This window comes from Bemisia tabaci, chromosome 8 (genome assembly GCF_918797505.1).
Source record: "Bemisia tabaci chromosome 8, PGI_BMITA_v3".
Lineage (NCBI taxonomy): Eukaryota > Metazoa > Arthropoda > Insecta > Hemiptera > Aleyrodidae > Bemisia > Bemisia tabaci.
This window is the reverse complement of record NC_092800.1, coordinates 29,993,089-30,015,519: the sequence shown is the minus strand read 5'-3', so window position 1 is coordinate 30,015,519 and position 22,431 is coordinate 29,993,089. Positions and strand designations below refer to the sequence as shown.

General features: G+C 39.3%; 1 protein-coding gene and 1 non-coding gene across 2 annotated transcripts in view; both read right to left on the bottom strand.

The window, feature by feature from the left end:
- Positions 1 to 8,488: 8,488 nt before the first annotated feature.
- The window catches only part of Dfd (homeotic protein deformed), a 44,946-nt gene continuing 31,003 nt past the window's right edge, over positions 8,489 to 22,431 (bottom strand). The window contains 1 exon segment of the mRNA XM_019046868.2: positions 8,489 to 16,877. Within this exon segment, the coding sequence (XP_018902413.2) occupies positions 16,306 to 16,877 (572 nt within the window). The 3' untranslated portion in view covers positions 8,489 to 16,305.
- TRNAK-UUU (transfer RNA lysine (anticodon UUU)) lies at positions 11,342 to 11,414 on the bottom strand. Its single transcript has one exon. It is a non-coding gene; the product is annotated as a tRNA-Lys (tRNA).

Genomic DNA, 22,431 nt, shown 5'->3' with positions numbered 1-22,431 from the left:
GGAGCTCCATGATAACCTAAAACTGATGAACCAATCAGAGAGCGGCACAGAGATGGCAATAATCTCCCGTATACAAGTAGTATGAACATTGGACAAGTCAAAATATGGAGCTTTCAGGGCCAAAAAGAGCAGCCAACCCTCTAACACGAAGAACACAATAAATGAAAAGAAGAAAAAAACAAGGAACAGAGGACTTCCTTTTTCTTATTTATTCCATCTTGCTCATCGTTTTTCTCCTTATTTGTTTTCTTTATGATCAATCCCACTTCTTTTTTGCCTTTATTTTCTTCCGCTAATTATTCGTCCTCGTCCTCTTTGTTTTTTATCCTTTTTCCAATTCTTCTTCAACTCTCTCGCTCCTCTTCTCATCCACCTGTTGTTCTTCTCCTTCTTCCAAGTTAGAATTCTTCGCCATCTGACATAATGCTTGGAGTCTTGCACTATTTTCAAATCTTTTAACGATGGTATGACAGCAGGTACCTTCCAAAGTGGTTAGGCATATAAAGTTTAAAGGTCCTCTACTGCTAGCTCCACTGGCTCTCTACAATTTCAAATATTAAAGTTCAAATAATTAAACGCCAGTAAAATAATAATAATGCAGTCGTTATGAACGAGCGAAATGAATTGAAATCATATCTCGACACGCGTTCCGAGTCATAAATCTCCTTCATCTTTTGTTGATACCATCCCGCGACATGGACGTTTGTTAAGTCGTATCTTAAGAAGAGTTCCAGTTTTACGGCGTCTCCCATTGTTTTATCTATAATCACGCAAGAATACCCACGTGTACTTACCATATGCACTGGAAAAAAAACACATTGGATCTAGAGTCCCGACTCTTGACAACATTGACGAGAAAAAATACTCTTGATTCAATCGGATTTTTTCTTGAATTAAAACGAATTCCGCTTAAATTAAGAAGCTTGGTTCTTGATTTAAGTTAGATTCTGATTGAATCAAGAGTACTTTTTCTTGTCGATGTTTTCAAGAGTCTGGACTCTAGATCCAATGGGTTTTCTTGTTTTTCAGTGTGTTTTTGGAAACTGTCGTTGGTCAAATTTATAATTTACCCGACAGGTGTGCGTCGACGCTTCCAGCGACTTCCATAAGCTCAAAGTCGAGGCTGGCTCCAAGCAATCGGTACGAGTCCTGAGTCCTTGTTCAGCTGTATTTGCGCTCTGGCTAGTGAGCCACTCACACTCACAGCTCTGCATCTAACACTGCTGGCAGTTCTTGTTCATGCCAGTGTTCGACTCATAACTTAGGTGTTGCCGAGCTCGGGATACAATTCAACAAATCAACTTTTTCTATCAATTTTAAAACTTTAATACACAATTATTTAAAAAACAAAAAAAAAACGAAAACAAAAAAGCACTGCTCTAATCCTTTATTAAATATTTTAAAACTATTGGTGTCATCAACCCTACCGCATGGACACCATACTGGAGCAGAAACAGCCTTCCGAAAAACGGCATTTTTTTGCCTCTTTTCAGGAAGCCTGGGAATTTTATTACACAAAACTGAAGGTATTTTTGATTGGTACCAACAGTTTATCGTTGTCCCCAACATGAATCGACCAAATAAACCCGCGTCTCCCTGTCATTTCTTTGAAGCTTTAAGTTAGGATCTTCTAAGATAAGACGAAGTGTCGTAAATTATGCCAACAGGTTTCATTTGAAGGTTTTCCGACTGCATGCGAGACAATGCTTTATGAATGTTCGATAAGATATTGAAAAATTCTATGAATTTGAACCAAATTCACAGTGATTTTTGTTCCAAATTTTTCAACCCCAGTGTGGGTGGTGAAGTATCACACAAACTTAAAGCGTTTTTGAATGGTGACAACAGTTTGTCGTTGCTTGCAACAACGCGTTTCGGAGAGTTCAAATAGTTGTATCATTGCGCCGTAAGTATGCGACGGAAGATTTAAATGGAAATAGCCTCCATGCACGCTGGGCTTGTCAATTTCCTTTGACATTTTTGCAGTGGTGAACGCATAGCTGAAGTGCGCTCCAGCTAGAATTATATTTAGCAAATGGTGGTTTTTCTACGAGGATTAAAAATAGACGAGTGGTACGGAATATAACAAAAGAATATGAGCTATGCAAAACGATAATCCGGGGATCGGAACTTGGCTGATTTGAAAACGCCTTCAAACGCGGCGTGATACCTTACGCATTCCGGAGAGTTCAAATAGTTGTATCATTGCGCCTTAGAAATGCGACGGAAGATTTAAATGGAAATAGCCTCCATGCACGCTAGGCGTGTCGATTTCCTCTGAAATTTTTGCAGTGGTGAATGCATAGCTGAAGTGCGCTTGAGCTAGAATTGTATTTACAAATGGGTAGTTTTTCTGCGAGGATTAAAAATAATCAAGTAGCACGGAATGTAACAAAAGAATATGAACTATGCAAAACGATAATCCGGGTATCGGAACTTGGCTGATTTGAAAACGCCTTCAAACGCGGCGTGATACCTTACACATTCCGGAGAGTTCAAATAGTTGTATCATTGCGCCTTAGAAATGCGACGGAAGATTACAATTGATATTGCCTTCATGCACGCTGGCCTTTTCGATTTCCCTTAACATTTTTGCAGTCATGAATGCGCTTAAGAGCGCTTCAGCTAGAATTGTATTTCGCAAATGGGTGGTTTTTATAGGAGGATTATAATTAAACAAGTGGTTAGAAATGGAAACAAAATAATATGAACTATTCAAAACGATTATACCGATATCGGAACTTGGCTGTTTTGAAAACGCCTTCAAATGCGGCGTGATACCTCACGCATTCCGGAGAGTTCAAATAGTTGTATCATTGCGCCGTAAGAATGTGACGAAAGATTTAAATGGAAATAGCCTTCATGCAGGCTCGCCACATCCCATCTCGGGCCCTGGTACCAGTTTTAAGGTCCGGGCACTAAGCACGGAGGGAGGGGGTCCGAGGGGCATCCCCCGAGAAATTTTAGAATTTATACGACTAATCGGACGCATTTTGAAGCTTCCATAAAGAATTTTTCCATCAATTTCTGCGAAACAATATTGTTTTTTTTTTTTTTTTTTTTTTTTTTTTTTTTTTTTTTTTTTTTTTTAATACTTTCAGAACAAAATACTTGCGAATTGTTGCATTCAAAACATCTGGAAAATTTTTATTTTTTTTTTGGGAGGGGAGCATATGATACTATTTTCAGTTCTATGAGGGCCAGGCCCCCCTGGACTCCCCCTTCGTTTGTCTATGGCAAGGGAGTTGAGTCATGAGCCATTGACGTCGAGGATGCCCAGACTGGAGACTCTTAGCATCTGACGACTGAAGAAAATGAAACGCAGTTACTAAAAATATCCGTCTGTACTGAAATTCTTGAAAATAGGTAGAAATTTTCCAAGAAGTATACTTCTTTGAAAATTTAAGAAGATTTCTACAGTGCCTCAGCGTGTTTCTGAAAATCTATTCACCTTTTGCGAAATTTTTAGGGTAAATTTTTCACATTTTCTAACGAAACAAGGGTTGCATGTGAATTCGTAGTGGTTTTTCACGGGTAACACGGGCCCCCTCCGGAGCCCGGGCCCCGGTACCAGGAACCCAATATCCCCCCTTGTGGCGGGACTGCCCTCAAGTGATACGAATACGGAGTGGAATCTACTCTTAATGCGGAGTGTCATATGCTTTTACAGTGCTAATTTCACTTCGCATTCGCATAACTCGAGGTTTTTGGGCACTATACAGACTCCGGCACCGAATTTTACTCTCGCTTTTTAACAGTGAACATATAGAGGCAAATCTAAAAGCCAAGGCTAAGAGTCCCTCCTATTTTGGACCCAAAATCGCTCTCCAAGATGGAACGTGGGAAAATCACCTGGGCCAGATTCTAGGCCTCGCTCGGGCCGAAAACACGGCATTGTTTGTCAAAAATATGACAAGAACGCCGATTGTTGTCTCACCAAACTTGTCTCGGGTTGTCTTCGAGCAGAGACACGACTCCATTGGAGGCGCGGTGGAGCGTTTTGAAAGCGATCCACTGACAACGATGACCGCCGCTCATCGTTGATCCTCGAAAATGTTGCCGATGAGTTTGACTCTTTAATTTGTTTCCGTCGTTTCCGAAACAAAGCCCGATCGACGGGTCGTCCCTAATGAGTTGCCCTTTACCTCTTTTTCACCTGGGACCTGCTTCGCGGTGCCTGTGACCTCCTCCGATCGCGGCTGCTGACCTTCAACTCTTCTGCTCCGTGACAGCTGAATGGTGACAGTCCGGTGTTGTGTTCAGCGTCTCCGGGGAGCTCGCTTTTGGTATGCCCATGCCGAAAAGGATACTACCGTGCTAAGGAAAAACGCCGTATGAACCTTCAGGCGTTGCCAAATATCATTTGATAAAACACAAATTTCCTGATAAATATATGAATATTTTTCTTCCAATTTTTCATACAATTTTGTTCGCAATTTCACCTAAAGTTCCTGAAAATTTCCAGGAAAATTATTCATAGCTCTCCTCAATAATAAACATTTTATCGAAGGAATTTGGCAACTGTCGAATGTTCATACGGCGTTCTTCCTCAGCACGGCAGGATAAGCGAGCCTCCTCACGTTTCGGAGATCCGTTTTACTTTTACGAAAGGAAGTATTTTCGAGCCGCGCATTTGACGGCCATGGGAACTGTTATCACACTGAAAAAAGTTCTCGGCGTTTTCACCAAGGTTAGTTGGTACCGTTACCATCTCACTTTTTTTACCAATTATTGGTAATTTTACAAAGACAGACTGGTAAGCTTACCTAAAAACCGGTATTTTCACTGTTTTTTTTTCAGGTAAGAATACCACTTTTATTGGTAATCAATTCCCGATAACTTTGCCATTTTATCTCGGTAATTCTACCACAGTCGATAGGAAATATTGGCGTCTTTACCGGGGTACAGTAAAATTACCGAGAAGGTCAATAATTTTACCAAGAAAAAACTGGGATCAAATAGAACCCTGAATTCTAAGTAATTTTACCCTTTTCTTAGTAAATACACCGAGATTTTTTTTTCAGTGTCATGTGAAGTTTTAACCATATTATTCTTTCGACGGCGTGGTTTTGAATCTATGATCAGAGCGTCAATGAACCAGAGACAATGTATATCTTTAAGACCCCGTACAAACAACCCAAGCAATAAGATTGGATCAGGCGAAATAAAAGTTGAGAGATCTCAATGCCATTTTTTTGCTCAATGATCTTTGACAATCAACTTGTTCAGCATACAATTTAATCACCTAATGATGGCTGATGATGACCGATAGTGGCAATGTAACCAATTTGCCAGGTGAGTTTTTGCAACTTAGGATAGGTTTGCTAAACGTACTGCTTACCACTTTTCAGTCATCAGCCATCATAAAGGTGAATTTGAGCATTGACAAAAAAATTTCTCTGTGATGAATCCAGAAAATTAAGGATATTGCCACTAAGATGCAGCCATTTTCCACCAAAGTATGAGATTGCTGTAAGCAGACCAGAGTTTACCCTCTGTTCAATATCATTCTCTCTGTTGATCGTAAGATAGAGCTGAATACATGAAAGCAATTGCGTTCAACTATCTCCCAAGTATTAGTTGTAACTGATAAAGAAGTGGCTTCATTATTAGTCTACGGTCGTTGTGCCTTCGCTCTCATGTTCAATCATTGTGGCGTAAATGTGAAGAATTTGAACTCAGCAAAGTGCAAAAACTTTTGGTGAACTTGAAAGTTAATTCTTGACATAATCAGTGACACCCTAAAGTTTCCCTCGATAATTTGCCTTGAAATAATCAGAATCAAAAATTCCCATGCTCTTAATACTAAAACTTACTGGTGACTGATCTAATTTTCACAATCCCATTTGACTTCAAAACTCTTTAATTTATAATAACTACTCTACGCCTTTCCAAAGTATTCTCAGTTAACAGCTGTTAAATATAAAGTCACTTAAACATAAAAAAAAATACGAATTTGCTTTTTGAGCAGCCCCGCGATGATTTTTTGAGCAATGTTATATTTCTGATTACTTCACTAATACGGAGTTCAAATTACTTGCTGTCACCTCTTAGCCATGGCGCCAAGCTCCAGGCGCCAATAAATACCAGCAGTCATTCATTCAAAAAAAAAAAAAAAAAAATCTCTGAAAGTAGATCCACGATTAGTCCCGTGAATAAACAAACACGTCATATTCGAGATATATTTCCCCGTCAAGGTTTTGATCGGAGACCATGCATCAAGAGGCTGAGTCTGCTCCTGGATGCGGGGGGGGGGGGGGGCTGTTATCCATGGATAGAGTAACCTTTTCTCCATAGGGATGCTCTTTTGTCTCTAACTGTTAGAGGAGTCTCGAGGCACAGTCAAGGGCGGAGACACCCGCGGGGCTGGTGGGGCCCCATGGCGGCATTGTCTTCGTCTAATTAGATTCAAAATCAAAATGTGTATCGCTCACATTGATGTCGGCTCGTGGTAACGAGCATCCAAGTTTTTCGTAAGGTGATTCGTCAAGCTCAAGTGACGTGGTCGAACTGGCGCGCGATATATCGCATCGATTAGGTCAAAAATCTCGGCAGATTTTGAATTTTTAGCGAAAATAAGGACGATAGCCCCTACGCGTAAGCCGAAAGAATCATTCTAAGCCCCAAAATTGGCAAAAGTCGGAAAAATGAAAGCACAATAGTGTTAGGAAAAATTCGCATTTGATACAGAAATCGATAGCTGTCGATCTAATCTTACCACTACTCCGCTTTTATTTTTCTGACTTTTGCCAATTTTGGGTTCAGAATGATTCTTTAGGCTTATGCGTAAGGGCTATCGTCCTTTTTTTGCTAAAAATTCAAAATCTGCCTAGATGCTTTACCTAATCGATGCGATATATCGCATGCCAGTTCGACCACGTCATTTGAGCTTGACGAATCACCTTAAGGTGAATGGCACAAATGCTGAGAGCTTTTAGTTGGTATTCAAATTGCATTTTGCGAAAAGGAACCAAGAGTATTGCAATGCTATTAAGATGGTGCAACTTCACCCTTTGCAATAATAGTGCTGAAATCATGCAAAAATATGAAATTCACACGGTAATCATTGTCTTAAATTTAAAATTTTTAGGGTGTATAACAAAAACTGTTTCAGCTGATCAGGTTTTTCTTTAAATAGGTACCGAGGAAGTCACGCAATCTCAGCAACACTGCAATGCTCTTAGTTTCGTTTTGCAAGATGCAATTCATTTGCTCTGCGCTTCTTGTAAAGGTATGCTACGAACGATGCTATTAAATAAAGCGATTTCTATCGGTTCAAGAGAATAAAACATTTCAAACTTGGACCCACGCTGAAAAGATCGGTGCAATAACCTTTTTTTGTAATGTAGTGCATTTATCTAAAATATGAAAAAGAAGGAATATCATCCTCAAATAACTTTGAGTGGTGCTCGTTTCCTGGGCGTAAGCGCAAAAAGTGCACTACTTCACAAGAATTAATCCAGATAGATACTTATTTTAAAATTTCAGAAGTGTACAGTAAAACAAGATGAAAGCGATAGGTTGATACTAAACACGTCAGTTCAAATGGCCTGGTTAAAATGGATAAAAGGATTTTTTTTCTTTTAGTTTAAATTTCAATACAAATTTTCATGAAGATCTTGAACCTGAAAAATTTAAGCAAAAAGGGTTTTTCAAAAGATTTCAAAAAATAAAATTAAGAAAAAAAGGGAAATATTGGATTTATTCTAAAAACGCCGCGCTTATCTGGCTTAATGAATAATATGTGTTTTTATGGATGTATCCTCGCTCCTATTTATTCCTATCAAACAATTCTATGTAGTAAAGTGCCCAAGTAGTATAAGTTTACAACTCGGCAACGTTCGTTGAGTGTTAGGTATCTGGACGCGGGCCGTTTTTCTGGTATGGCGTCTCGCCACTTCTTTGTTTTCGAGAGCTTTATCGTGGGTTCGAGTCGCAGCAGCTTTTAGCCAGCATGAAGCAACGTTCAAGGACTAGCCACTTGCTTCATGCCATACGCCTGCAACGACGAAGAATTCGTTGCCGCAACATGTTTCAGACAAGGTTGTGAATGCATATCTCATAGGTAGAAAGGATACAGATATAGATGGAATGCGGACAGTGGGCTGATTCTTGAAATTTATAGACAAAGCTATGGACAAAAATGACAAAAGGGATATGGAGAGATCCTATTGGTGGAAGCTGAAAGCGGGTGGTTGCAATGGACGACGGGGGTAGGTGATAGACTAACTAACGGCAACCCAGGAAGGACTAGTTCATCATTTACTCCCTCAGTCTATAAGAACCACCCTTTTCAACCAACAGGATCGCTCCATACTCCCAATGACTTCTTTCTCTATAGATTTGTCTATCAATTTCGACAATCAGCCCGCTGAGCTGCGAAATGAGGGGCTTTGAGGACAAAGCGTATGAGATCTACCTATAATTTATGCTATATTATTAAGGTCATAAATTTGTGAAAGCATTAAAAATAAGTATTTGATCGGTGTAGGAAGTCAATTTACAGTTTTATTTTGAAAAATAAGGAGGTTTAGATACATAAGTCTACACAATCTAAAACAGGGAACGTATATAATACATATATTATGTTCAAATATCATACATAAGTCTTTGTCGTTTCAGGCATACATCATTGTGCACAGCTAATTGAGTTAGGTTGTGTTACCTTCTGATTCTATTATACGGTTATACAGAGCTCTGTCGAATAAGGGCTGGTAAAATATTTGTTCTCAATTTCTCCTCTACGCGTGTCTATTGAAAATTTAAACTGTTTTTTCGCTTTTCGATAAAAAATCTAACGTTCTACAAATACTGAACAGTATTCACGATAAACCGATAGAAACAATAATCTAAATAATGCAGAAAAAACTCATTTGCTACAGTATTCAAGTTGAGATAGTGCTTTCAAAAATTTAGGTACATTTGATGAGATGCATTGAACAAAGATAGCGAGAAGTAACTGCTTTCTTAAATAAGTTTGTTGGGTTGCACAGGGTTTTTAAATACTTTCTTACAAGTAAGCATAAAGAAAAAAGAGGCACAAAGTTTTCAAATACCTGGACTTCCATTAAATTACAGGAATTCCAAAAATGCGTACATATCGAAACACAGTTTTCTACTCAAAAACGACAAATAGAAAATGTTTCAAAGTTGTATCACTCTTTCAAACAATGAAATCAAATTAATGTCTTTGTTTTTGTGCTTCGTCCATATTAATTTTAACGTTCTAAAATATTATGAGAGCACTTGTAAACAACCCCACTCCCATACTTAGCCTTTATATAACAATAAGAGCAAGAGTAAAGGTCTATAATCTTGAGCTTTCTTAAAGATAGACATGATTTATTTATCATGGGGTACATAGAAGTACAATCTTATGAGTACACAAAAGAGAAAATAGGTACCTAAAATGACTAGATTTGAGGCTAACGAGAAAAAAAACCAGAATAACATAATTTATTACTCTATACGAGAAGAGGAAATTGATACGCGAATATGTATGTGATCAAATCAAAGATTTTAATTGAGAAAGGCAGGTCCTTTTCTACAAACTCGGTGGGTACATCCATCGGGTACAAGTTTTGATCCAAATTAGTAATACAATTAAACAAGGCGACATCGACAGAAAGTCTACATCTTCGGCTAAGATTTATCTTTTAAGAATCATTTTCTAAATTTTTGCCGTGTTCTAAAGTTTATTAGAGAGTTTTTCCCATTTAATAGGCCGCTTATCCGTTTGACAGGATTTTGACGTTATGAGCTGAAAAATTGCCTAATACAAAAAAAAAGGAAAGAAAAAAAAACCGAAACAACGTAATTGCGCGGTTTAATCACCCTCGGTTTCATTAGGAATGAAAATAGAAAACCAGAACATATAAAAAAAATTACATAAATTCTTTGATAAAATCACTATGGCATAACCTATGATATTCACTGACCCGATAGTTGGAATCATATGTTTGTTATAAAGAAAATGTCTGTCTCGGCCATTTTCGGTTTTTGAAATATTGTGCAGGACATTTTTTTCATTTTTGCTAATTTGTAAGCTTTTGAAGCACGATTCTGCAATAAATCTACCCAACATACTCGAATGACGTCACTCTGGAACAGCCCGTAAGTATGGCAACTACCGTTGATTATGTCTTATTCAAACACCGTGTTCTCCTCGCGATGTAATCAGCGCTGTATTCATCTCCACAAAAAGCACGAGAGCCCCTAAGAGGGTTCCAGAAGGGGGTGCGATGACGCGGGGAGGGGAGAGAACGAAGAAAGAGTGTTGAACGAAGCGGAAATTAGAGGGTTGGGAGAAGAGCAAGATGAGAACATTATTTTAACAAGGAATGGGAAGAGAGGAGTGGAGTTCGGCGGAGTGGGGGAGTGTTTTTGTGTACTTTCCGGGGGTGTGTTTCTGACGAGTTACTCCCATGCCGCGATCAGCCCTGCTCTAAACTCGGCGGCCATGCGCCCCAAAAAACGGGGACTGGATTAGCGGCGCTCCACGCCCGAACGGCCTGGATTTGGGCATTTTCACGAGTTAATCGCTTGCGGCTACGCGAAGGAAGCGAGACGGTCCAAAAGAGCATACGTTGAGCCTTTCCAGTGCACAATGCGGAGATACATGAGTGCAGAAATATATTAATCGCAATAATTCTTAGGTTATCTGAGGAAGGATTATACAAAACTGCTAATTTTTCAATATTGCCGCTCACTTTTCCCTAATTTTGAAACATTACACATTGTGGTTCAAATTAATGACATTGTCAGAGGTAGGTGCGATCATCCAATCAGAGGTAAGGGGACGTCATGGAGGGAAAAATCTCATATAAGTTTAATTTCCATCTTATAGTTATGCTGTTTTTCGCAACACTAGTAAGTATAGTCCAATCAGAAAGCAACTTCAGACGCGTTTCAGGTCTACATGCACCTACCATTAGTGCAGCCCCGCAAACACATGGTGCAAGGCATGGTGCTGGTGAAGATAATGTTGGATTAAAGATGGGAATGTTTTTAAACGAAGTTTAAATATTGTTTTTTTTCTTATCTTGGTGTATTTATATCCATCCTCTTTTTTATCTATTCTATTTCCATTAATTCTTTTTATAGCAATCTTAATGCGTCATTTTATTATTTTTGAATTCGGTGAATCTGAGAAAAATGAAGTAGGGCACTGAATCAAATAATAAAATAATTCGTCAAAATCATTTTATAGGTGTACTTTAACGGGGCGGAAACAACTTTGCTGTATATTTTCTGGTATTTACTTATTTTTACTATATTATTATCGGCCGAGTGATATGAGGAAGCTATGAATGTGTGCGGAGCAGGGTGTGTAAAATGTAAGCGCCCGAACTGGGACTTGAACCCAGGACCCTTAGGTTAAAAGCCTAATGCTCTACCGACTGAGCTATCCGGGCTACACTTATCACGTAATCAGGACTGATTCATCACCAAATAAAATTAAACTAAAACACTCCATGCGGTTAAGTATTTTCCTTATCTGCCTCGCAACATAACTTCACACACTCGAGCTTATGTGACATTTATACAAAGAACAATTCGAAAGAAAGATAAACTTCACCAAAGTCACTTTTTTCGCCCCAAAAAACTTCCAACAATAATTTACCTAATTTTACACACTACCATCGACCATTCACGCACTGTTGTAACTTGCGAGGTGTTCCGGCTTTGAATATGTTCTCTTTTGCCTCATTTGATTTCTTTTTTCTATCATTCCTGGGATAATTTTCATCGTTTTAATCGATGGATTATCATTTTATCAACTCTTGCACTGCACATGATATACTAAAAAAATTAAACGACTTCCTTTCATGAAAAACCGATCACCGATATCACCGATTATGATGAATTTCTTAATCTGTTATCATGCATACTTTTTTCGAAGAAAAAAAATTCTCTTTAGCCACGTTGAAAAAAGAGAACAAACGGAGCAGAAGAAAAATATGCGCGTTTAGTTGATCCACACTGAAAAAAAATCTCGGTGTATTTACTAAGAAAATGGTAAAATTACCAAGAATTCAGGGTTCTATTTGATCCCAGTTTTTTCTTGGTAAAATTACCGTTTATGGAATTGGTAATTTTACCGAGAAATCTTGATAAAATGATTGAACTTTCTCTGTAATTTTACTGGACCTTGGTAAAAACGCCAATACTTTTTATAGACTGAGATAAAATGGCAAAGTTACCGGGAATTGATTACCAATAAAAGTGGTATTCTTACCTGAAAAAAACAGTAAAAATACCCATTTTTAGATAAGCTTACCAGTCTGTGTTGGTAAAATTACCAATAATTGGTAAAAAAAGTGAGATGGTAAAGGTACCGACGGACCTTGGTAAAGACGCCGATAATTTTTTTTCAGTGCAATCTCGGTTGCAGCTATTTTAAAGGCTCCGCGTGAGGGTCGGCCAACCTCATCACGATCGAAAACCTTTGTTGGTCGAGTTTGGTTTCCTTCATGAAGCGGATCAGTAGCGAAGCGTGAATGAACGATAATCGATATTTCCCCATTTGAAGCTATGGTAAAAAATCGATTAATCAGGTGTTAGTTGCGAACGCCCTGTATATCGATCCTTTTCCGTGGGTTTAAATGGCAGATCAATCGATATATCGCAAACCACGCCAGGCCACTGAAGTGGATGAGTCGAGGTTGAGGGGAGCCGCGGCTAAGGAAAGAACACTTGCACTCACACAGAGGCAGTCCGAGGGGAAGCGTGGCTTTGAGCCATTGAGAGCCTTCAGTCTTCGATGACTCATGAGTATTCAGTGACCTTCGTTGGTGCCACGTTCAAACGAAAATACAGAAGAAATAAGAGTTGGGAGGAATCGAAGTTTCAATGCCAAACCCATCATCCAGAAACTTTGGAAAGGGGTTAAAAAGGTGGAAAGGGGGGTGAAAAGGGGATGAAAGGGGGGTTAAAGGGGGGTTAAAGGGGGGTTAAAGGGGGGAATTCAATTTAAGAACACCGTAGAGATGTCGAACCAAAAGGGAGTGAAAAAAGTGGGGGCTCCAGTTGGAGAAGAACTTTCATCCTACGAGCTTTTTTCAGACACCCATAATCTGAACACATGTAAATGCAGAGAACATAAATTCTACTAAATCCGAAGATCAATGAACGATTGGTATAATATAATAGTAATTTTCATTTGATACTCTCAAATATTTCCCTTCACTTAGGACCCTTATCACAATGCTAATTTTAGAGGACTTATCACAAACTCTTAAAAACTGTAGAAATAAAATTTTAAGAAACCCTTTTAGAATGGAGAGGAGAAAAGTTTATAGACGAAAATACTTATAAAGAGTTTCCTCGAATTAAAATTTTAAAAGCTCATTTCAGAGCGGTCTTCTTAGGATAAGTTTTTTTTTTCTTTTTCCATTTTCTTAAAAACAGAAAAAAGAAGTTTATTCTTTATCATTAGAGAAATTTTTCACAAGTGCATCACTTACTACTTATCTCAAATATCCATACAGAGATTTCAAAATTTACTTGTTCGCTGCAATAATTACACGTATTTTTGTGCTCGGGAGATGATAGTCTTTTTTGTTTAAATTTGGCAATGAAAAAGCTGAGAAAAGCTGAGTCACCCAGCAGGTTGCTATGAGGTACGATATTGAAGGAGACAAAAATGGATGGCGCTGTTTACATCTGGGCGAAGAGACTCATGCTTGTGTGGAAAATAAACATTTTCAAATTTCAACTTTTAAATTCAAAGTCATGGAAAATTATTTTCTTGCGCTTGATTATAAAGACATCCGATCTTCAAAAGAATGATGTTAAATCACGCACTTGGTTTTTAAGTAATGATAATCGTCTTACTTCTGTGTTCTACTTTGTTTTTCGGATAAAATTTAAATGAATATTACGCTCAAAATTTAAATGAATATTACACTTAAAATTTAAATGAATAGTACACTTACTCGGAGGATCAAAAGTCAAATCCTTGCATTGATAATATTTATTAACTCAACCAACGTTATGTGGAAATGGCTATAAATGGGAGCATAATTGCATCTCAGACTTCTGTGGATACTGCATCGTTATTTATCTAATTCTTCAAGTATTAAAGTACAAGTGAACTCTCATCTAAAATTAAGTTATGGAAAGCACAGATCTCTTGAATGATATTATGATGTTTTCTACTGTATGCACACGTGAGGTGATGTTTGGGTCCAAGGACAAAACATCTGGAGCCTGGTCTTTTCATCATGAGAAAATGTCACTCAAAATTATAAACAAGCATCGACACTCCCAGAAAGAATAGCAGCTAAAAGTTGGTCTTCGTACATAAATTAAAATGGCATGAGAAAGACGAAAAATGAAACATTTTTAAGGTCTTAATATAAGAGGAAAAGAAAAAGATGCTTTAAAAGCCGAGTTTTGGGGGTTGTTTATGTTTACACTACATTGACGTCAATTTTAATTCTCCGTAACCCAAAATCAACATATCTTACCTACAGTATGATGAGTATGATTTCACATTCTTTATGTTTGTATAGTTTGGTTTCAATGTTTTAGAAAAACAAATATATGTTTACCTGCAACATATTCTTTCAGAGTAGGTGTGCTGCTAACTTACAAGTAGTGTCGCTGCTCTTTTGATGTCATTCAGTATTATTGAGAGCAAAAGTTCTGCAAATAAGCTGTAAGTGAACTTCTGGTAAAATGTGTAGCTAAATTTGAAGTTAAGTCGAAGCAGAAGTGCATAAATATGTAAGACTAGAGGATTACGAATTAATTAGTGGTACTAAAAGGTTGTAAGCCTTACATCATCGGTATCTTATAACGGAGGAAGGGTTGGTACTTATAGTACTCATTTATGGTAGGCAAAATGCTAAGCTTCATTCCAGATTTAAAATTAATATTATATACATTAAATTTGTGAATACTTTGGACCAATAAGCTGCGCAAATTAACGGATGATTCCTGTCCATAAAGTGTTTCATTTTCTAGCGTAAAAAATTATTTCAAACTTTTGCAATACACTGAGGGCGTGATGGCCCTTGAAGCCTCAACTGAGATCAATTTACGCTGATCAATTTGGTTTATTTTTTCACTTATCGAAGAACAGCCCACACATACACATTAACTTAGAGAAGGAAAATGTTTTGAAAGGCTAACCGAATATTTACAGTGGAATTTTAGCCAGGCCTTGAGATGAACAATTTTGCGTACTCATATCGGTATGGATTTTGCAAGGATAGTGGTTGTGTTCAAAGTACATCACAAAGATCCCATAAACTTCGTTTGGTTAAAACTCGGGTGTCGCCTGAATCAAAATTTTAATTAAGTGGTTGGTCTTGTCGAGTGTCAGAATGGAGCTGAACGTATCATTAGGATATGCTGATTTTGTACCGGACATTACCAACATAGCACTAGCAATACGCACAAAGAGTGTACGATACTCATGTGTGCACTTTGATTCTACGCACTATGACAACGACTAAGCCATAAGCAGTGGCGTGGCGTGAATTTCGATGTATCGATTGGTATACCATTTAAATCTATGGTAAAGAATCGATTATTAAGGTGTTCGCTGCGAACATCCTGTTTATCGATCCTTTCCATACGCTTAAATGGCATAACAATCGATGTATCACAATTCACGCCTCGCCACTGGCCATAAGATAGTGGACAGCAATCATCAGAATCCCAACTTTGAAAGCTTTTTATGAACTGCCACGGAAATATTGTGTGCCCGTCGAACGGTGACTTTATCATTTTTAGCAGTGGCGTGGCGTGAATTGTGATGTATCGATTGTTCTGTCATTTAAACCTATGGTAAAGAATCGATTATTATTAAGGTGTTCGCTGTGAACACCCTGTTTATCGATCCTTTTCTATAGGTTCAAATGGCAGAACAATCGATATATCGCAAAGCACGCCACGCCACTAATTTTTAGAACAACGGAGAGTCTGGCTGTATCGGATAGAATTTGAGTTGCCTGACTAGGAATTTTCAGAGTTTTTCTTTTAAAATGAGTCCAGACATACACACCTGGAAATTGGACAATATTTTTGGTTCAAACAGTCATTATTACTCGCACTAAAAATGGTTTTTGAACAGAACTAGTAACACGCCTCTCGCAAAATCGCAAATAGAGTGAGTAGGCTGGACAAGGAGGGTCTGGCCCTTGCGAAAACTCCCGTCACTGAGCATACGAAAGAAATAACAAACCTGTACAGGAAAAAAAATAGTACGGTACAAATGTTCAACTTACAAAAAAAAAAAAAAAAAAAAATTAAAAGTCGCATTTACAGTTCGTATTTACATGGAGTCGACAAGGGTTATAAGGGGGTAAGGCCGTAGTCTGACTTGATCGGTATTGCTTGTGACGTGTTAATATTACTCATATTCGAGTGCAGAGACGAGGGGGTGAGGGGGGCTAGGTGGGAGTTCAGGGGGGTGAGATTGGGGGACGATGGGGAGATACCGTGGAGGTTCATGAGCGCGGATTCGGGTGACTCCGGCACGAGGTGGTGGTCGTTGTACTGGGAGTTGTTTTGCGACATATCGTCGACGCTAATTGAGCTGGTTACGTTGTTTAGTTCGGTGATCGGGCTGGCTTTTTTCTTACTCCTCGAGTTTTTCTTGCCGGACGCCGTGGTGGTTCCATTTTTCCGCCGGACGTTTTTGGTGTTGGGCAGTTTGTTGTCCTTCTTCCACTTCATGCGCCGGTTCTGGAACCAGATTTTGATTTGCCGCTCGGACAGGCACAGAGTGTGCGCGATCTCTATTCGCCGCCGCCTCGTTAGATACCTGTTGAAGTGGAATTCTTTCTCTAGTTCTAGGATTTGGTGCCTCGTGTAGGCTGTCCGTTGTCGCTTTGGTTCCATCCCTGGCTGGAAGGAGCCGTTGGCTGAAACAGAAAAAAACCAACAGAATTATTATTATGTGTCGGGGTAGCAATATTTACATGGTTGCCCAAACGCGGGATCATCGCCCAAAACGTATGTTTTGAAAAATGTACCATACACTCGTAACTGTAGGTAGGATTGGATAATAAAGTTCATGACACTACCAACAAGTTGAGTGAAATATGAACCCGAGAGGAGGATCGCTATCAGTGGCGGTTAAGTGTCGCAGAGCGCGCAGAAGCACTATAAGAGCGAATTGTTATAGTAGTAGTAGTAGTATTATGTGACCTGAGAGATCAAATGGACTCCATTTTGCAATAAGGCACCTCCATTTGTGACTCATTTTAGGAACAACATATGTGCCATTGGTTTCCATACGCAGATAGGTGCTTTAATGGACGAGCCAAAGATAGTGGTTCCTTATTGCAAAATGTAATCCAAATAAAATGTGGCAACAAGTAGATTTGAAAACGGTAATAACCATCGAAATAAACGGGCACGGTTTCTCGAAAGTGAAGAATTTAGGATTTTTTTTTTCAAATTTTACACAAGGGTCGCGCATGAATCACATGACGCCATTTTCGTCCGTCTTCTTAATCTCAACCCCTCAGCGCATACGTTACGCCAACTTGGAACGTTCTAATGAAATACGCCACGGAAAACAAACAATCTGACTCATTCCAAACTTTTGAGACTTGCACAAATATTTTTAAGGACATTGTTTTCATATTTATTAAAACATTCATTTGTTTGTGAGTTGTTGCCGCCAAAAGGTCCACTTCGAGGAGACTGTGACATCTCCTGACAAAGTACATATGCCAATAATAAAATTCTTCTAGGAAGTTCATCTTATTCCTCTTCGCAGACTTATCGATCCTTTTGAACATAGAGTCAGACTCTATTTATATTTTTGATTCAAAACGCAAGGTGAAGATAATCAAATCGCTAAAAGTCAACTGTCTCAAACCAAATGACTTGTTCTACTTCTGGATGGCTGCAACTTGTTCATGTTTTCATCGTAGTGGGGTAAAAGTGTGCGACGGCCGGAGGGCGCTCCGACAGAACTTTTATGGAGAGAGAAGTGCCCTGTCAAAAACTTTCAACGAGGGATTTCGAGTCGAGACTCCGTAACGGGGCTTGACTGGATGACAGGAGTATGGAGTCTGCCAATCGATTCCCGGCTAATCACACCTCTCACCTCAGACGGAGATTCCGTCTCAAGTTCGACGTTGCCGTTGTTAAAAGGCTGCCATTCCTTTTGGCATTTAGAATAATTGACCGAAAGAGGTTTTAAAAACAATCGATCCTTTTTTCTGGAGCCTGCACTGGAAAAAAAAACACATTGGATCTAGAGTCCAGACTCTAAAAAACATCGACAAGAAAAAATACTATTGATTCAATAGGATTTTTGCTTAAATCAAGAAGCAAGCCTCTTAATTTGAGCGGATTTCCTTTTGATCTAAGCAAAAATCTGATTGAATCAAGAGTACTTTTTCTTGTCAATGTTTTCAAAAGTCTGGACTCTAGATCCAATGTGTTTTTTTTCCAAGGTGAGGAGTCCGTGCAACACTAGAAAAGGTATACATTTTATTCTGATAGATGCTTCCTCTTCAAAATTTCACTTAAAACACAATTCGCGTAACGAAAATTAATGAAATTAATTCTAAACCAAGAAACGACTGATAACATTTTAATTAAACGTTGGTTTTTGAATCTTCCACTCACATGAAAAATCTGAGTCTACCTTAAACATGTCGCGCACTCCAACGGTATGGAAAAAGGCCCGGATGACGAGTACTTACAGGAGTCCAAGCCGTGCACCGCGGGAGGGGGCTTAAAGAATAGAATAACCCCAGAAGGACAAAATCCAGCAGCCCTCCTGACTAATTTTCAAAAATTGGCGACCGACTGAAGTTAATTTTGTCAAAAAATACAGTAAATGTCAAGGCAACCATGAACTTCAAAAATCATGAGTTATTCGGGAATTTTTTAACTTCAGGAACCTTGAAAAACTTTTACATCTGACATTTCCTCATTGTCAGTTTGCCTTCAGTTTTCGGTATAGGCAACCCGAGCTCCCACGTGGCCGAATAGTGGTATCACTCTCAGATGTTACGATTGCTCGAGAATGAAAACAGGAAAATCCACCAAACGCCCAACCATAACGTTGGAGCCACTACACGTCCAGCCAAGACGTTGGAGTGGTGACGTTACCTCGTATTTTTTATTTCATGCGAGATATGTTACTGTTTATCACTTTGAATTCGCCTTGCGGGGAAATATATATTCCTAAATTGTATTTATGTATCGACGTATGTGTTTGGTTCAGAAAAAATTAACGCATGGATAAATAAAAACAGAGAATTTTAAATACATAATTAAAATTGATTCTTATGAAAGTAGTTTTTATTGTGTAAACCAAGCCGGACACCTAATTTTCTATTGGTTGGGCCCGAATCCTCCGTGCAAGAGCAAGAAGTAATTCTTACTCAGCATGAGAGTCACAAAGATTCCAATGCTTTTATTTTCACTCTGTTCACCTCCATGTTTTTCACAGCTCTCCCTTTATTATTATCTGGACCAGAGAGATCGCCAACCCACCACCCGAGCCAGTCTGGCCCTGCTGGAAGAAAACTTTTCAACCATTAAGGGATGCTCCAAAAATGTTACACCGACTACTTGGCAAGACAGACTTTCGGACCATCTCGACATGAGTTCATAGCTCGAGGGCAGAAGCGCTCGAAGTAAAGACACCGTTGACAAAGCTGATAAAACTCGTAGATCGAACTACACGGCCTTAGCATCTACCCTCCTCAAGATGGCATCAACGTCTCAGACGCTTTACCTCAGATGCAAGACGAACATTCCACCAAGCCCATTAGCATCTTGTCAACTCAGCTTGATGGCCCGCTCCCAACTTTTCGCCCCTCCGGCCCTGATCCCCCAGACGCCCTCCGCTCTGCCGTGCTGCGGAAAAACGCCGTATGAGCCTTCAGACGTTGCCAAGTTTCCTCCGTTGAAGACCGAATTTACTGGGAAAATTCTGAAAATTATTTTCCAAAAATTTCAGACAATTTTGTAGGCAATTAAATCTAAAATACCTGGAACTTTCAAGGGAAAATACGCATGAATGTTGTCAAAAATACATGTTTTATCAAGGGCAATTTGGCAACTCTCGAATGTTCATACGGCGTTCTTCCTTAGCACAGCAGCGCTGTTCACCGTCTGATAAGCCCGTCATCCGCCAGGAAACTTTATCCCACCCTTTGAAGGCCAACTCTCAAGTTCCCCGGTGACATTGGCGAAAAACGTCGTTGCGGTGACAAAAAGACGTCAGTTAATTTTAAGATCGAGCCCGTTGTTCGTATAAACTGATGCGTTCCGGGGCCCAACGAAGAATGGGTGTTAGGTCTTTTTGTCATTAGGGGAACGATAAAGGAAGCTTCCGCGTTCTTGGCGACTTCGGTTTCAGACAGAGAAAGTTCGGTTCGGTTTTGATGAGGGGCCCCTTGTCTCTTGTTTTTGACCTTGAAAAGATGAAGGCGCAACTGTGGTTATAGAATGGATCAATAGGCTAGGCTGGGAAAGGAACGCGCTTATTAAAATTTCGGTCGGGGCCACGGAAATTGGGTTGCACAAGTAAACGAAAAATCAGATAGCTATATCACTCTATAGCTTTAACTATTATCACATCAGGGAGAATCGACTGCTGGTGAGAGAGAGAGGATAGTTTACTTCCTTTAGCATCAAAAAGAGCTCTTTAAGAGTTCATTTAGTTTTTTTATTCCTCTCTTTTTTCTTCTACTTCTACTTCTACTTCCTATTTATTTTCTGCTACTTCTACATCTACTTCCTCTTTTTATTCTCCTACTTCTACATCTACCCCTTTTAGTTCTTCTACCATGGCCGGATTCACTTTCTTGCCGCCCATGGGCCGCCTGTATTTTGCCGCCCCCTCTCATTCGTTTTGAAACTCGATAAAAACCATCAAATGAACGTGTCAGCGGGGAGGGATGCATAAGACGCATCTAATCAGGTTGAACACATTTTTTAGGAAAGCCCTGTCAACACTACTAGCAAAAGTTCACGGAACTTTGCGCGAAAGTTAAGTTCCGTAAACCTATCTCTGTGTGGACAAGGCCTTCCATTCTTAAGAAATGAACGAAAAAATTATGAAAGTACAAACATAAATGTGGATCAATGATTTTAACTTCCACCGCCGCGCCGCGCAGACCGCACCGTGTTTGGCGCAATGCGTGAAGTATTCCGACAGTCTTGTAGGCGCTATGCGTTTCACGCTGACCGCACTGTGTTTGGCGCAATGCGTGAAGTATTCATGCATTCTTGTAGGCGCTATCCGTTTCACGCTGACCGCAATGACCGCGCTGTGTTTGATGCAATGCGTGAAGTATTCGTGCAGTCTTGTAGGCGCTAATATGTGTTACATACCGATCGCCGCGCCGAGGGCTTCTCCTTTTCATCTCAAGTCCTCGTTATCATTTCTCTCTAAGTCGCGCGCCGTTCCAGGCCAAATTTTGTGTTTGATCTCTCTCTTAACTCGACTTATTGAAGGTGCTGTCTCTTGTATCACTAAGAGACGAAAAAATTAGCAATTACTATACTCTCAGGGAATGAGAGATTTTGTCGCCTTTTCTCGTTTGTAATTTTGTTTTTATAAATCCGATTTTTTTTAATACCTACACTTTAAAAAATTGCAAATTTTTACCGCCCCTTAGATTTGCCACCATGGAACGCGGCCCATGTGGCCACCCTCTTAATCCGGCCCTGACTTCTACTTCTACTTCCTCTTTTTCTTCTGGGATTCCTACCGCTACATCTTCCAGTGCTTTTTCCTTTTACCTCTTATCCATTTTTTTCAACTCACCCTCTTCATATGTTTACTTTTGAGTTCAATTGCAAAGAGAAAAGTCCCTTTCAATAACTAAATAGGTATTTTCTCGTTCTGATGAGGTCGTAAAAACAGTTCAAGTCCACTGCTTCGGGAGATGTGTGGTTTTACATTCTCACAATGCTGGTTTCAACGAGACAAGTTTATTGACCAAGTATACCATTCATCAATGACCAAAGGAAGCTCCCCTTAATTTTTAATTAGGATCAAGTTTGAGCTACGGACGTTCCAGAATCGCAACAGTGATTTAGAAGAGGATAATAACACTTTTCACAATTGTCTTAACCAACATCGCGAAACGAGCGAATTCTTGGAGTCATTGAATGTCAAGCACGTTGTCAAAGTGTATCAGATCATCAAGTAATGGCTACTTTTATTTATGAGGAAAATTGTGTGCCTCATTTTACTGCAAGATATGGCAACCATGCCTTCAATTATTATCCGACTTAATTTTGACGCCGCGCTGCTGGGTGTTGTGGGCTTTGATTGGTTTGAAGATAGCTCGTTTAGATTCATTCCGTCACGCTGTTGGCTTCCTTCGGTATGTGAAATTCAACAGAAATTAACCTCCCCACTTGTTTTAAAAAAAAAAATTCCCCGTAAATTATGTAATTATATGAATTTCATATCATCTACATAAAATGTTG